A 16,735-nucleotide genomic window follows, 5' to 3' on the forward strand; every position below is an offset into this window, starting at 1 on the left:
CTACAGTGCATTGCGAGTTTGCGAGTGGTTAGTTAGGGTAACAGAGGAAGCAGCTCCTTCACAGATAAGCAGGCAGTGCAATGTATGTGCCTAGTTAGTCTCCCTCTGCGTTCAAGTTTTGTGAAGAAATTCTTTTACAGACAGATAACATTTATTTTGCTTTCCAGAGAGACACATGCTGTTTCATAAGGATACGCCTGATTTCCAGAAATAATCATGTTTTTGTGGCTTAAACTCTTAGCATTTGGTGTTGCATTTCTGGGACAGGATGCTTTTCTCAAAGGTAGGTCGCAACTGATCTTTTTTTCTCTCATTTTGATCCCTCAGTATCCTCTGTAGATGTAAAAGCAGTGAAAAGCTTTGCAAAGTGCAAAGCTTGGTTCAGAAATTAGAATGCAATTGTATGCAGTGGTGTAAGAACCTAGGTCAGGAGGACTGGTGCATCATGTATGAGGCTAAAATGTCTCCCGCGTGGTCCCATGTGAGAGTCAGACAGACCATTTAAACAACAACCACATTTGTAGCTGAATTTGAAAAATAATACATTTAGGTCTCTTCTATAAACCCATTCCATGTAGTTTTCATGTTCAGCTTCATCTCATGATGTAGTACTGGTTTTCTGTGTTTAAATCCTTCAAGAAAAAAAGTCTTCCCATCAATGTTAGCCACTCCCTGATCACAGAATCTGCTTACAGTTCCTCAAGTTTTGATTTTTTTTACTGCAGGAGGGTTAGTAACAACTTCTAAAAGTTGTAAATTAATCTCTACTATTGGTAAATTACTTATTTTGTAAAACATTGTTTATTTTCTTTGTAAAAAATGCTCCTTAAATAGTCTTTGGAATATTTAATTACCTTAGTGCTGGTGAATTTGTTGCTTGACATTTTAAGAGAAAGATCGAGCTCAAGAGGATGATCTTGCAAAACATGTTAGATGTTACAGATAAAGAGTAGCAAGAAAAGCAATTAGTCTTGAGGTAATACTTAATATAAAGAAAATATTTTTTTTTCCTGTTCAAGAAAATGTTTTCTTCAGAAGAAAATGCAACATTTTATGTTTATGTATCTTCCATCAGTTTAGCTAGTAATGTAATTTGAGATAGTTGATGGCAGACACAAAGTGGCTTGAAATACTTTTTCTGAAATGGCAGCCAGTTATATGCAGGGCTGAAATATCTTTTCGTTTACATTGAATTTATTCATGCTTCTACCCTCATGTCACTATAGTAACTCCAGGTTTATACTGATGTAAGCAACAAAATGATCTGCCTTTAGTTGATAACCAGCTAAGAAGAGCATTTGAAGCCTGAGCATTAGCTCTCTTGTCTCTCAAAGTCTCTGAACAGAGACAGCACTGCATAAATCTGGTTGATAGCTGCTGGAGATTATAAGAAAACAAGTGAATGCTGCACTGTAGAGGAAGAGAACAAAATCTCTTGCTTTTCCTATAGTTTTTTTTTTAATCTGCTGTCCTACTTTCCATCTTATAAGTCCTTCTGAGACTTCCCACTGCTACCTTTTCTCCAGAAAAGGCAGGTTACTGTCTGCTCTCAGCCACCTCCACAGTCAGTCAACATGTTAGCTGACAGAGAGGGCTGGAAGACAGATAAATGGGTAGTAGCTTTTTATTTCAAGTGATAGTTATTTTTCTCTGTTCACACACAGTAGTCTGATGTGAGCCAGTTCATCCCTACATTTTCTAAACTGAAGAGCCTCAAGGAAATATTTTAACTCCTCTTTACTACACTTAATTAAATCTCATGCTGTAGTATCAAGTCCACGACATCATAGACCTTGTTTTTATGATGTAGTTTGGCACAGAGATTGCATCTCTCAGGTTGACAGAGCCATTGTACTTCATATTTGCTGTGCAGATTCCTGTGCCTTGTGGCCAAGGGACACTGGGCAGTCTCTTAGGGAGGGGTTTGTTAATGGAGGAGCAGCAATTTGAAAGGATGGTGTAGGCTTTGGTTTTATGGCAATCACTTTTCAGGCACTTGATTGTAAGTGTTTGATGGGCATTTGGACTTTTGTTATTGCTAAAATTATTTTCCAGCAACCTATTGTACCTAGTGATTTTGAAAACTTAGCAGGAGAAATTTCAAGGTTGTCTTACTTCCTCCACAAGCTCAGACATCCTACAGAACATCACTTAATTTCTGTAATCACCAATCCACATTTAAGAGCATCAAACTACATTAAACCAAATAAAAAAAAAATAGAAGTTAGAGCCTGCACAAAGGCCTTTTCATGGTGTAAATCCCTCAAATAAAGAGCATGTGTCCAACTAATTTTTCTGATAAGAAAGAGATAGGCAGTGGTAATCAAAAACCCTAAAAAAACAACTAATACCCCAAAGCCCTCCCCCCAAAACCCCTAACCCAAGCCAGAAAAATCAGAAAAACACTTTTGCTTCCCTTTAGAAAAAAGAAATGCTAGCAGAACAAGCACTGTTTCCATTAAATCATTATTTCAAGTTTCCCCCCTCCTACTCAAAAGTTTTAGCAATTTGACAGCTTTCAAAAGCTTTCACTCAGTTTTGAGCCACTTCCTTTATTTCAGGAAACTAAATAATTGCTTGATAGTTTTGGGTGTGACTTTTTTTTTTCCCCCAAGTTAAAAGTATCAAACTTGAGCAGGCACTCTGTGCTGGTTTTGTCTGGGAAAGTGTTAATTTTGGACACAGTAGCTAGTATGGGTTTGTGCTGAAAACCGTGTTGATAACAGAGGTAGATAACCACCACCTGCCTTCCCATCCTTTGGTGTAATACACAGACACCACTGCAAAGTGTTCATGAGATGTCCACCACACCTCCATTGAGTCCATTTAGTCCATGACTTTGGGCTCTGTGTTGTGATACTCAGGACAGGAGAGATGATTTGTTTTGTGGTTATTGGGCATCAAAGCCAGTTCAGTTTGGGTTCCTGATGCACTTGCTCTGTTCCTTGTAAGGTTTTTCCTCCATAGGTTTGGGTGGTTCTTGTTGTAATAATTCCTATAACATGCAATTCAAATCACGGGTTACAACAATTTAAAGGTATTTCTACTACAATCTCTTACCCACTCCCTATTGGGTTTAACAATGCAATGAACTCTTCCCCTTGCCCTTATTCCAGCTTGGATTTACCCACAGACTGCAGTCCCTTAGAGTTGTATGTACTCCAGGTGGAGCCTTGTCTACGAGGCAGTCTCTTCAGGGACACACCTGCTGGTGTATGGGGTTATCCACAGCCACAGGGGCTCTGAGGGGCAGCTGTTCCAGCACAGCCCTGTCTATTGGCCTAAGTACCTTTGGAGATAGACCTGCCCCAGCAAGGCCTCACCCACAGCCACTGTCCCCTCAGAAAGCAAACCTGCCCAGCCTGGCCTTGCTCCTGGCTGCAGTCCCTGCAGGCTGCTCCTGCTCTGCTGTGGGTTTGTCCATGGCCACACCCTTCTAGGTGCTCCAGCAGGGCCCCATGAACAGCTGATGGTGCTTCGAGGTGTCCCTGCTGCAGCACAGAGCTGGCCTTGGACCCTGAGGCCTTCAGGGATGTCCCTGCTGTGGCACTGACACAGCCACGGCCCCAGCCACAGGCACTTCCAGAGGTACCTGCTCTGCTGTGGACTTATTCATGGCCAGAGAAGCTTCAGGATATCCTGCTCCCGCGTGGGCTCACCCACAGGTCACAGTCCCTTTGACTCAAGCTCACACTGGAGTTCCAGTATGTCCAGCACTGCAGCACAGAAACAGCAGCGATGCCCTGGCCATGTGCCAGTCCCTGTGCAGCACCATGGCTGTCCTCAAAACGTCCCCAAGCACAGCAGAGTGAGGGGATCAGCAGCACCACAGAGGGAAAGCAAAAAGCAGCCACAGATGAGCACTGCACTGATGTACTGTAAGGCATCAAGCCCAGGGCAAGCACAGGAGCAGCCAAAGAGCAATAACAGCTATAAATTCCATCTAACACATTCCAATCAAAGCTGTTATCTTGAACCTTCTGAGCCCCATCTTGGGCATCAAAAGGAGCTGTTGTGGTTTAACCTGAGGTGGTAACTCAGCCCTACACAGCTGCATGCTCACTGCCTCCCAGTGGGATTGGATGAAAGAGTAAAAGTGAGAAAAATCATGGGTTGAGGTAAAGACAGTTTAATAGGTAAAGAAGAACAAAAGGTAAGGAATCAATTCACTGTTTCTTCTGGGCAGGCAGGTGTTCAGCCGTCCTCAGGAAAGCAGGGCACCATCGCATGTACTGGTTACTTGGGAACAAAAATGCCATCACTCTGAGTGTCCCCACTTCCTCCTTCCTTCAGCTCCCAGTACTGAGCATGATGCCAAATGTAATATCTCTTTGGGCAGTTGGGTCACTTGTCCCAGCTGGGTCCTCTCCCAGCTTGTTGTGCACCCACAATCTCTCCCATAGTGGGGTAGTATGAGAAGCAGGAAAAGCATTGACTGTGTAAGTACTGCTCAGCAGTAATGAAAACATCTCTGGATTATTAACCCCATTTCTCATCACAAATCCAAACATTGTCCCAAGATAGGTAATGTGAAGAAAATTAACTCCACCCCAGTCAAAACCAGCACACACCTGAAATTCTGGTCATGTAGTCTCCATGCTCAAGAGCTGTGCAAGTTTCCAGCTGGAAGTGTTGCATTTTCTTTTCAGATAGCTTATCCTATGGCTCTGATTTTCCATGAAAATCTTTTTCACAGGTCAGTCTATACCCTGGGAAACAGTCTGGCCAACTGAATTTTTTAAGCAGTGGAACTTAGTAATATTGGTTCATTTTATGTGTGGGATAAAATATAAGGGGAATTGCTCTGGCAGGAGAATGTATATTAAGGTAGGAGAAAGTGAAGAGCATCACCACTGATGCTGTCCTCTTATAGATGCCCCACTGCAGGTTCTGTTTGGGACGGTTCTTTTTTGTTGTACTGGTTCGCTCAAGGGTTTCGGAAATGCATACCCCAGAGTCCTGTGCTTAGGGACCTCTTACTCCTTTACAACAAACTGCTTTACACACTGTGCACCACCCCAGTGCTTTATTCCCAGTGAATGGAGGCAGGGAGAGGTGTGCACACAGGTGCCTGGCAGCTCTGCTCGCTCCCTGGGCTGGCCAGACACAACTGCTGAACTGGAAGGAGTTCAGTTTCATCATGGTGTCATACTTAAGCTACAGGCAGGACACGGGTTGGTTGGAGCTCAGCAGAACTCTGGCTGAACAACGTACTTTCTGGAATTAGATACGGATTTTGACTAAATATTTGATTTATTTTTACTCATTAACCTAGACCTGTTCAAACATAACAAGCAGATGGCTGGGTTGTGGATGTGCTGTAGGTGTATCTGTTGATGCAGACAGCACAAGAGACATGGGTTCTGGACTAGTGAGTCTTTCTTACATAGTAAGGAAAATACATGTTCGGTTCATTTTTGTTCACTCACATCAGTATATTGATATACTAAGAATATTTTACCAGTGTATTCCTAAAGCCAAAAGAACTGTCATGCAGAGACCAGTTCTAAAGAGGGTCCAGCTCTTGGTGGTTTGGTATTTGGAACCATTTCCTTTAGTTTCAATTTGGTGAACTTTTATTTATATATTAAGGTTCTGAAAAACAAATCAACAGCAAGCATGTTAGAAATACTGCATATATAATGAAATAAGGCAGAAGAAATGGGGGGAGGAAACAGGATGAAGTGATTTTCCAAATGTGCTGAATGTCAGGAATCAAGCTCTGTTTTTCTGACTCCCATGAGCTCTCTTCAGAACTGCCTGCTAGTCCAGTAGCATGTGTATGCATTAAAGCAGCGGCAGTCTCCACGCTGAAGATAGGAATACATTGTATATATTTTGTTTTCCTTTGCTGTGCAGCTGCATTGTGGTATTTATTGAATCCTGCTGGGAGCTAGGAGAGAACAGCAAACCATGGAAATGTTTCTTCTCTGTTTACATTCTCTATCTACTTTAGGAGTTAATATTCAGAAGCATAAATCTGGTCTGCCAGGAAGGCAGAAGAAATTCACCCACGTTGAAGTCTGCTGACATGGCTTGACTCTCTGTACTCAGTCAACTACCTGGTGTAGTTAGCTCAAGTATCTCTGAAGTGTCTGCATGTCGGAGAAGGGCAGACTTAGTCATTCTGCCTTCTTTGGGAGGCTGTTCCTCCTCTGCTGCCAGTCCTAGGGTGAGAACCAAAGTGGGGAGAGCACAGCACGGGGGTGGCTGCAGAGATGGAACCCAAAACAGCAGAGGAGTGAGAAGTGCTGCAGGAAGGTGTGAAGTGCTGGACAAGGCCTGCTAGCATTTCAGCTCAGTGGCTGTGAGCTCCTCTGAGCCCCAGCAGAGGCTGTGTGTTACAGGAGTGCATGGCTTAGGCAGGGCTGAGCGGGTGTTTGTGCCTGCTCAGAGCAGATGGGCTCCCCGAGCTGGCTGCTGGCGCTGTGACTGCCACTCTGCCTGTGAGACAGCAATTGTCCCCAAGCTCCACTGCTTCCTGCATCCTCCTGAGACACCCATCGCTCACACTGATTTATCTTAAGTCCTATACAAGAGAAATCAAGCAGGCTTTTTCTTTCAGACAAACATATGAAGTGCATCCAGTATATTTTGGAGGAAGTAGTTGCCTCACGAAGCTCAGTTTAGGCCCTGAAACACTTCTGTGCAAAAAAAAAAAAAAAGGTGAGAAGTTTTAAGGAGTGGCAAAACTCTGACTTCCTCCTGTAAATATCAAGATTAAAATAACAGATACAGTTACAAAAGTTGTTTATTTCCCTGCAACTTGACTGTTCTTTTAGCCTGCATGTCCTGATGTATTTCCAGGCTATCCATGCACTTGCAAACAGGTCTTTTTCACTGGTGTTTCAGTAACTGTTACAGCATTTTATCTATTTCTAGGCTTTTTTCCCTTTCAAGTAAAGCAGTTTGGGGCCTTCAATGCCAGGATTTTAGAAACTAGCTGTGAGCACTTCAGTGCTAGCTTATATTATCCATAGTGTTGTATAGCTAACAGGATCCACTTCTTTTCTTTTATACCACTACTTTGCAGTACTGTTCTTGCAGTTATTCCCTCTGTCTCAGTGCCTTCTCGGCTGGCCTGCTTGCTTAGGTTTCTATTCTTTAGTTTCAAAGACTTCTCTCACAATCTGTCTGTTCTTCATTCATAATCCCACTGCCTTGCAAAGAGCTCTAGAGGTACCTTTTTTAGGGCATGAATGACTTTTTTGTTGTTTCAAAAATGTGGACCCTACGGAGGAATATTTTTAATTGCCTTTTGAAATAGATTCTTTTCCTGACAGTAAGAGAAATAATCAAAATAGCTGTCTAATAGAAAAATGAAGCCATACAATGAAGCTCTTTGTAAAATATATAAGGAAATAGTAGTTAGTTAACTGGAGCATATGTCCTGTATGAGTTCAAAGATTTTTACATTCACAGAAGTATATAATACAGAACCTCAGCTGAGATGAAACAAAAATATAGGGCTAGCATTGCCTTTCCAGGTAATCATGCACACTGCAAAACTGAATTGAATATTTAAGATAGTATTAAACTCTGAACTGTTTCTGGAGGCTTGTAAGTTAAGATTTATGTAGGGAAAAATAGGGTAAGATAAACAACAAAGCAGAGTCAGGCTTCTAGAATAAGATCTAAGAGACAGAAGTCAGCTACAGTCTAGGCTGTCTCAGAAACTCCTGGTGTGAAGTGTTGCTTTCATTTCTCCAGACTTCAGTTTCATCATCTGTCAGACTGAAGATACTAACACTTACCTTGCCGAAAATGTAGAGTCCTAATTCCTTAAATATTTACAGGTGTGCTTGTGTCTTGCAACATGTAAACTACCACCAATTAATGCGATGAAACTGGCTGTGGATTAGAGTATTTCGGATAGAGTATCTGAGCAAAGAAAGCAAAAGTATGGGGCAAATGACTTGTACATAAATTTATACCTTTTTGTCAGTCCTAAGGCACAGGTATTGTCAATGGGGAGCTGATAGTTATGTGCTGAGTAAAGAACAACCCATATTGTGCTTAACCCTAGCAAATCTGAAATTCTGTAAAACATGATCACATCAACTTAGTGTCCATTTTACCCATTACTGGGTGAAATATCTGAAGCTGGTCAATGAGTTCTTGAGACACCAGAACAGGACCACCAGCCTTTTACTTCCCATCTCTGTGGATGAGCTGAGGTGTGCTAAACAGACCACAGCTGCAAAAGGATTCATGTAAGAAAGAATCCTCCACACCTAAGGGTAAATACAATAGGAAGCCTGTCTAGTAAATTAGGTGTTTTAGGAGTCTCAGTGGTAGCAGTTATAACCCTGAACAACTGTTCTAGAGAAGTGCAGGCCAAGTTGACTTTGTCAGCATATAATGTAAAATCATACACTCACGTGACCAAAGGAAAGATGACCAGTGCTGCTACTGCAGCAGTTTGACTAACCTCTTAAGATAGACCTTTGATGTCTAAAATGAATGCAAAACCACATGTGTATGCATCTTAGAGAAATCTTCTGGTTTTAATTAATGAGTTTTGGATAGAGTATCTGAAGCATTTCTTTATTCATATCATACTTTCGTGGAAGACTTTAAATGATGAAACGTGTATTTTTTAAATTACGTGGATTTTTTTTTTTTATTCCATCCCTGATGGTAGTAAGAGATGATTGCCCTAGATCTGTTGTATGCAGTACACAAGGTCCCTCCTCCCAAAATGCAGTGTGTGAATATGCATGCCTGTGCAATGTGTGTGAGTGGAAGAGTGATATTTGGGATATCTCAGACTGCTTAACAAGTACAGAGAAAAGCTTGACTTGGTTTGCAGCTTCATTAATGCTGCTGTGCTCAACTGTGCTGCCGCAACAGAAGTGAAAGATCTTTCTACATCCTGTGCACACCTGCAGTCTGGTGTCTTAGTCTGAGGTAAGAAATGTGGTTAAAGTTTGAGGGAAAGATGTGAAAGAGCAGAAAGAAATATGCGTTAGTAGACATTAGTAGCGTTTTTGATTTTGCTGTCTGTCTGCTAATGAAATGACAGAAAGAAATGTTTCTGAGAGACATCCAATATTCCTGCTCTTAGAAAAAAATGTATGAATAATAACAGTTTAACCCAGTGTCAGCTTCCTCTCTACAGTTTAGAAGGTTTACAGTGGAATGGTGCTGAATACAAGGGAGGCAGCTCAAGGAAGTGAATGTGAATTCTGTAAAGAGTTATATAACCTTGACAGTAACGGATCAAGGCTTTGTAATACTCAGACATGAAACTTTCATAAAACCCTGCGTTGTTTGGATGCCAAATTTAGCATTTTTTGCTTTTCTGCAGACTGGTTGGTTCGGCCATGAGGATTTTGAAGTGATAAAATATTTAAGTTTTTTCTATGTAGTAAGATATTATTTATAGAAGTATACAGTTCTGGAAGTCATCTACAGATGCCTTTGGAATCCACACATGATGCATTAAATTAATTAGAAATCATAGAACAGTTCAGGAGAAAAATGCCAAGATATGTGCATCAATTATTGCAAAAGATAATAAAATAGCAACAGCTGCATTTGTCTTCCTCCTGTAATTAATGCTCAGTTCAGTGGCCTGCTGAGATGCAGTTTTGCACTGCCCTGAATAAATAGGCAAGTGTTTGGTGCAGTAGCTGGTCGAAGTTTTTGTGTTAATATTGGAAAGAAAACCATTTACAATGTGGATGTCATCAAGTGAGTTGTCATTGTGGGAGGGTGCCTTAAATGGCGAGGGAAGGACTGCTTGCAAACCATGGCTTCTAAAAACCACACTTTTCACCAAGCAAGGGAGACATTTTCATAACAAAATGCATGTCAGTAATGCCATTTTCAGTTGCTCTCACTGCAGGTGATGCTCTCTGTTTCTCTTCACAATAGAATTGCTGCTCACCTGAGTCTCACCTCAGTGGTGACATCAGTGGAAAGTCTGAAAAGGCTTTTCAGTGTCCTACAGAATTTATTTTATCTTTCTGGTTTTGCTGGTTTGGGGTTTGGGGTTTTTTTTGTTTGCCTTTTTTTTTTTTTCCCCTTTAAACCTACTAGGGGTCTTTGAACTTCAAGTTCCTGAGAAAGTTGTTTGGAAAAGATACCTCTGGCTTTGACTGTAAGCTCCAAAACACTTGGGAGCTGTTTTTATATAGAATAAAATGATCAGATTTTCAGAGGACCTCCATGTGTTGGTCACTGACACAATATGAAAAATTGTGGTGTTCAGCTGCAAGTTAATGTTTTCTGAAAGTTTTTATGAATACTTGGAAAGGAAAGAAAGAGCTGCTTGGGAAGTCAGGAAGGAGCTGCTCCTCTGTGTGGTTGTGACTGTCTTACTTCTGTGTTTCTAGGAGGGCTCTTTTCCATAGCTGTGGTCTTGCTGGGCCAGGTGCTGGACAAATGTAGGATGAAGTCTGGCCTTGTCCTCGAAGAATTTCTGATCTGATTCTGGATAGCATGGATATTTCTTAAAAGGGAATGCTATAGAGGTGAAAGGAAAGACTGATAATGGAAAAAGTGATAGCAGCATATGTGGCCAGCCAGAGAACTTGCATAATCCCCTGTGCTGTTTATTTCCTTTTCTGAGAAAGGGACATACAACACCTCATTCAAAGCAGCATGCAATCAATTATTCCCAGAATTCAAGATAAACTGTCTGACACAGGCCCATGTATTGCACATATCATCACATTGTGCTCTTAAAACCTTTATACATGGCAACAACTGGTGTAAGTATTCCTGGGATAACACTTAATGATAAAACTACTGTGGGTAAAAAGGTAGCTTTTCTCTTGCTGTGTGGAAACAATAAAAAATCAGGTCACATACAAAGGCACTATATTTATTTGCAATGATTATTTTCTCCAGCTGTTGAATCCTTTCATTTACATATTGCACTCCCCCACCAGTGAGTGAAATACAGTAAACAAACAACAGAGTGTGTGGATGACATTTTGCAAACACACACACACATTCACTGTCTGGTATGGGAGAGCATGTAATCCCACCCTCCTGATTCTCAGTTCTTGTAGCTGTTGCTCTGCCTGCAGGAGATGGGCTAACATGAACAGCATCTGGATGGGCAAGAGAGGTTCCACATTCCACGTTCAATTCAAAAAAATTTCAGATTGCATTCAGCACTTTCATATCTAAGTGCTCATAAATAGTAATAGCAATAATAAATTATTTTGACTTGTAATTGATCTAACTGATTTATTTAGACTGTAAAGAAAAAAAATCATATTTCCTCATTATCAGAGGGTGTATTCTGTAGATGCAAAATCTGTAGATGCAAGATCTGCAATTAATTCAAGTGTGACCTGGATCTGTAATACAGTACAGAACATCTTTTTACAGATATCTACTGGACACTACAGAGGGTTGGGGGGTTTTAGTTTGGTTTTTGTTTGCTTGGTTTTTGTGGAATTGGTTGTTTCTAATTGCAGTGTAAGATTTCAGGGTCATAAGGACTTTTGGGTCCTGGATGGCTGCAAGTTTGAGTGAAAAGGTTTTGTATAAAATGTTAAGCATTTGGAATGGCTCTGTTTGCAAATGCAGTAGTTGATGATAAGATACAGCTGTAAGCAGAGCCTTGAATGGAGTTGTGTTGTGTAAGATGTGTGTGATAACTGTTTATTAATATAATCTTTCTGTAAAATCTGATCTCTTCTGTTATGACAGCCTTTCCTCGAGATAATGAGTAACCATAGGGGGAAGGAAACAGGCACAGTAACCCTACACACTTTTTAAAAATTGCTTTAGATCTCTAAGGTAGTGTTTGAAGAGCACTGCAATGATAGAGTGATAAAGCTGACATATGGCTGATACCAGATCTTTGCAGTGATGGTGGATGCAATCTGTATTTTCACTGAAAGAAGTTCTTCAGAACTTCAGAAAGAAGCTTTTCCTTTACTGGATTCTCTTTTCTGTGAAGAGAATGAAAACCTGTTCAGTGTTTTATATCTCTGTTGCTCAATGTACAGTTCAGGCCATATTTACAGAATTGCTACTGAAAACTTTCTACAACTAGAAATACTTGTTTCTTTTTATGTTTTTTGAAGCTGCTGCTGCTGATCTTCTCTAGCTAAGTGCAACACACATATGGATTTTGATACCTGTGATGATAAAATGGCCCAAAGAGAAGATCAGTCTAATAATCAGAAAAAATAACTGAAGTTAGGGGTGCTTTAAGGAGAGGGGTGCTTGTCTCAGATTGATTTTCAATTTTGAAAGGTCACCACTTCTGTCAGTCAGACTGGTATAATTAGGAACCTGTTAAATACAGACCAATTATTAATGTTTGCTGCATGTGAAATTTAGTCTGAGTACATTATGTAACATCATGCAAGAATTCTTTGATGAGAGCTGGAATATTCATCCTGTTAGCTAAGCCACCATTTCCCTACTTAGCTGTGAGATCTCTGTGTTCTCAGGGTTCTTTGCCTCCCTCACTCCATGGCTCAAGCACAGGATCAGCTCTGCAGGTGAAAGGTATCTTCACCACCTGCTCTGGAGCTGTGTTCTAAGCTGGACAAAAGAGCAGTCTGTGATTATGGAATGAAACCTTTCTGTGGATGTTCAGCAGTGTTAGGAAAGGAAAAGGACTGGCAATACAAATGGATATTTGCCAGCTCTTGAGTATTCACCTTTGCTCCCTGGACAATGACTTTGGAACAGCTTATGTGTGTATGATTTTGTTATAAAAAATAGCCCTGATGTTGGTAAACATTATTTGTTAAAGGAAACGCAAAAGAAAAGAGCCTTGGGACACCTGTTCATCATAGCAAATTGTCACCTTATAGAGCTGATATAAAATATTTCTTCTTCATAAATGGACTTCAGTGCACCTTTCTAAATATCTTACTGTTCCACAGAGCTCAGAACACTTTATCAAGTAAAGGTTATTTTACTTTATAAAAAGACATTTTTTTCTTTCCCAGTAAATCAGGAAGTTTCTCATGAAAGAGTAAATTAGTGCTGCAGGCACATCACCTTTTGGCATTAGTCTAAAGAGGATGAAACCCTACTGGCTTGTCTCCAGCATTTCTTCAGTGATAGCATTTTTTTCGCCCTTTTCTCTTTTTTGGCTTTTTTCTTTTTTAAAACTAGTGCTCAGCCCATACTCATAGCTGTCAGAACCAGTGCAGAAGTCTAGTTAGCCCTTCCTGACTGATTCCTGCTCAGCCCTTTGTCCCCTGTCCCCAGCTCCAAAGTCAGGGAAGAGCTGATCGGAGGGCCACAGTGACAGAAGCTGTGGAATCTGCTACCATTGTAATTCTGAGCATGCTTGGAAACAGTCATGGAAATAGTGCACTTCATTTTCTTAGTGATTATATCTGACCTGTTTTTGAGGGAAAATCACTAACACTCTTGAACTGATTCATTAGGATAGGTGGCATCTTTGTCTCCAGATGAGTATGAAAGCTACCTGACCTTTGATGGATATTTTGATAAAAGCAGACACACAGGCCTAGGCACAGTTTCCAGGAAGTGTAGGCAGAACATTCTCATTCTTCCAGTCTAAGAAAGGGTATAGGCAATTCTTATAGGTGTAGGGGGAGGAATTCTGCTTAGAGAAAGGATTATAGTGCTCATGGACCTGATATAAAATATTTCTACTTCATAAACAGACTTCAGTGCACCTTTCTAGATATCTTACTGTTCCACAGAGCTCAGAACAATTTAGTAAGTAATAGTTATTATTTCTGTGTTAAATGGAAACATTCAGATAGCTGACTTCCAAAAGGTCACTTGAAAAGCTGCTGAAAAAAAAAGAAAAGCTCTTACTTTTGCTGAGTAAGAAGCCAAAAAAAAAAAAAAGAGGGTCCAAAATGAAGAAAAAAGGAGCATTTTTAAATCCAAACATTGAAGTTGACTGTTTGTGACTGTAATTTCATAAAGGAAGTCACATAGTTTGCAGAAAACTGAAGCAAAAAGCCATATTGAACAGCCCAAACTGAGAGTATAACACTGATTAATGCATGAAATGAACCATTAATTTAATGAACCCTCTTGGTCAATCAGCAGCATGGTAGGAGGCCTGTACATCACCTCAGCCAGTTGCAGAAATCCTGTGTCAACCTTCTGCATAAAGTATTTGTCATCCAAGTAAGGGTGGACACAAGAACTTAATGTGAAATTCAGCAGAGACTACTGCAGGAGGACTTGAGGGCATTAATCCTTTTTCCTGGGAGAGAATTTCTTCATCTTCAGAAGAAAATTTCAGCCTAATTCTACTCAGAGTTATTAAATTGAGCACAAATAAAAGGGTTGTTTGGACAGTTGGGTCACATCAGAGGGTGGCATTTTTTAATGAACATGAGCAAGAATAAATCAAGACCAGAGTGATGTCAGTGATGTCTCAGTAATTTTATAGCAGGGCTCAGTATGTTTAGCAGCTCCGTTTATTTTCTGATCTGGAATTATTGTGGCATTGCAGGAGGCAAATGCAAATGAGAATTAACATGATCAGGATGATGGTAGGTCTTAGTGAGGCAGATTGTTATAGACGTTACCATCTACCTTTCTTGTGAAATAAGTCCAACCCCCAAATCAAACAGCTGTGCTGGTGATGCAGGGTCTGATCCAGGGCTTAAGTCAGAGTGACACATTGCTTTGAGTCCTCTTTCAATCTAAGGGACTGTAAGAGCCTTTTCACTGGAGGTGGAAGGTGTTGCAGAGTGTGTGTTGTTGCAGTGTTGGTGCAGTCATAGAGGAAGATGAAAAGCCTCACTACAGGAAATGTGATCATTAGGGAAATGATCTGTCACAAAATTCATTGTGATGCCCTGTTTCAGAACAAAAAGTGCTTCAAAGCTTTTGGCTCAAAAACAAGCTCAAATCCAAATCCCTATGACTTCTTATCATATAGAGACAGGAGATTTCACTCATAATAATCCTGGGAATGGCTGACAGTATGTGATGCTGAGTTTTTGAAATGTTAGATGTTTCTTGACCACAGATTCTGTCTAGATGCTTCACAATGCAGTTGCTGGAGGAGAAACCAGTTTGATTGCATATACATCCTAGCTTGGTCTCTCTACTCATTATCTTTATGAGTATAATTCCTGCTGTTGTTTTAATATTGAAAATTCTTTCTGAATTTCAGCTCTTTGATGATTCTTTATTAAAAAGAATTAGATTTAATATTGTTTTATTGTCCAGTGCTTGCAATCTTACTGGGAGTCTTTCTAATATTGTTTTGATGGATTTATTAATATAATGATCAAGTTGGCAAGCATCAGCCCAGTTTGTGCCTTCTTCACAGGTGAAGCCTTGTTATGGGGTAAACAGAGGAAATAAAAGAGATTGCTTAGTTTCTCAATTTGGGTAGGAATTGTCTGCATGCTACAGAAACAAAAAAGAAATTTAAACACCACAGTGGGCAGATTTCCCACATCTGGGAGGTTCAAAGGGTTTTGTGGAGATGCAGGGGTTGTTCATCTTCTGCAAAACAAATTCTGACCACTTTCCTGCTTACAATTTCAAGGACACACCCAGGTCCATTGCACTACCTTTGTGCTGTCAGCAGATTAATAATTAAACAGAATGAATTTTCTGTATTTCTTTCCACTGCCATTTATGATCTGTCTGTCAGGGCAACTTTATTGAAATCAACAGATTTTTGCTGTTTTCTAATATTTGTAATTTTGTTATGCAGATTTTTTTTTCTTTAATAATAAGGGGTTTTTAAATGTAAATTAGAGAAACTGATTAATAGGGATCTTTTCAAAAAGCTTAATAATGCAAACTATGAAATAAAAAGAAATCCATAAAAATGATAAGGTAGGAGAGGAGTATGGTGTGACATCCTTGCCTGGCTGTCAGCCCTCTGGCTGTCCAGGAAGTCACCCTGACACATGTGGCTTCTTCCATCTCTTCTGCAGCTTTAGGCTTCCTTCATGTAGTGGGGCAGATGGAGGTGCTTCCCCTTTGGTGTCAGGTGCTTGATCTGGACCTGCAATCTCGGAAGCATTGTCAGGATTGTTGGTATAGTGATATTCATCCATTTCTACTGATGCATGACGGATGGAACTTGAGGCCATTTGGATGCCTTTCATCATACTCTTGGGCAGTGTGCAATTTTTCCAGTGATTGATTTGCTCTTGCTGTAGTAAGTCACCACTTTTTACCTAAAAAAACCTCATGGCTTGGTTTAATGTCATGTTTTAATTGATGCCTTTTCACAGAGGATATATTCTACTTTAAAAAAGCACAGGTAACAATGTGCAGATGCAGTGATTTGTCTTAATGGTCTGAATAATCCTCCATTCCCAGTGCTTGGGAGTGCACGCTAATTGAGTTTGCATTCTTCTTTATGAGGACAAGGCACACATTTGTAGAATCTCCCTGCAAACACCATGAAGTTAGACTGGAAATTGGGCATACAAAGAAGAGTTAATTCACTGAGTTGTATCAAGCTCCCAGCATACCTAACCAAAGGACTGCTTGCACAGTTTAAGGCAGTGGCAGAGATACACCATGAAGAGCTTCTGTATTATGAGTAGTATTTGGAGTTAGTATTGTAAAAATATATGCACACTTAGAAAGTGAGAGATGTGAGCATGTTACATAAATGCAATGTATTGAAAGTATATATGCTATCTTCTGGGTGTAATTTAAACAGGAAAAGTTACATCTCCTTTGAAATCCCCAGTGCTATTTGTGCAGAATATGAGCTCTAGTCTTCTCTAGGACAAGAGTTTAAAAGTTAGCTCTAGGAGAAAGCATTTCAGAATGTATGGAA

The 16,735-nt window shown here is 40.3% G+C and overlaps 1 protein-coding gene across 1 annotated transcript in view; it reads left to right on the plus strand.

The window, feature by feature from the left end:
- Positions 1-208: 208 nt before the first annotated feature.
- PTPRC (protein tyrosine phosphatase receptor type C) overlaps positions 209-16,735 on the plus strand; it is a 56,396-nt gene continuing 39,869 nt past the window's right edge. The window contains exon 1 of the mRNA XM_054285982.1: positions 209-283. Within this exon, the coding sequence (XP_054141957.1) occupies positions 217-283 (67 nt within the window). The 5' untranslated portion in view covers positions 209-216. The remainder of the gene's footprint in view (positions 284-16,735) is intronic.

Source organism: Melozone crissalis, unplaced genomic scaffold (genome assembly GCF_028551555.1).
Source record: "Melozone crissalis strain CALT ecotype California unplaced genomic scaffold, PUWL_Pcris_2 ptg000045l_1, whole genome shotgun sequence".
Lineage (NCBI taxonomy): Eukaryota > Metazoa > Chordata > Aves > Passeriformes > Passerellidae > Melozone > Melozone crissalis.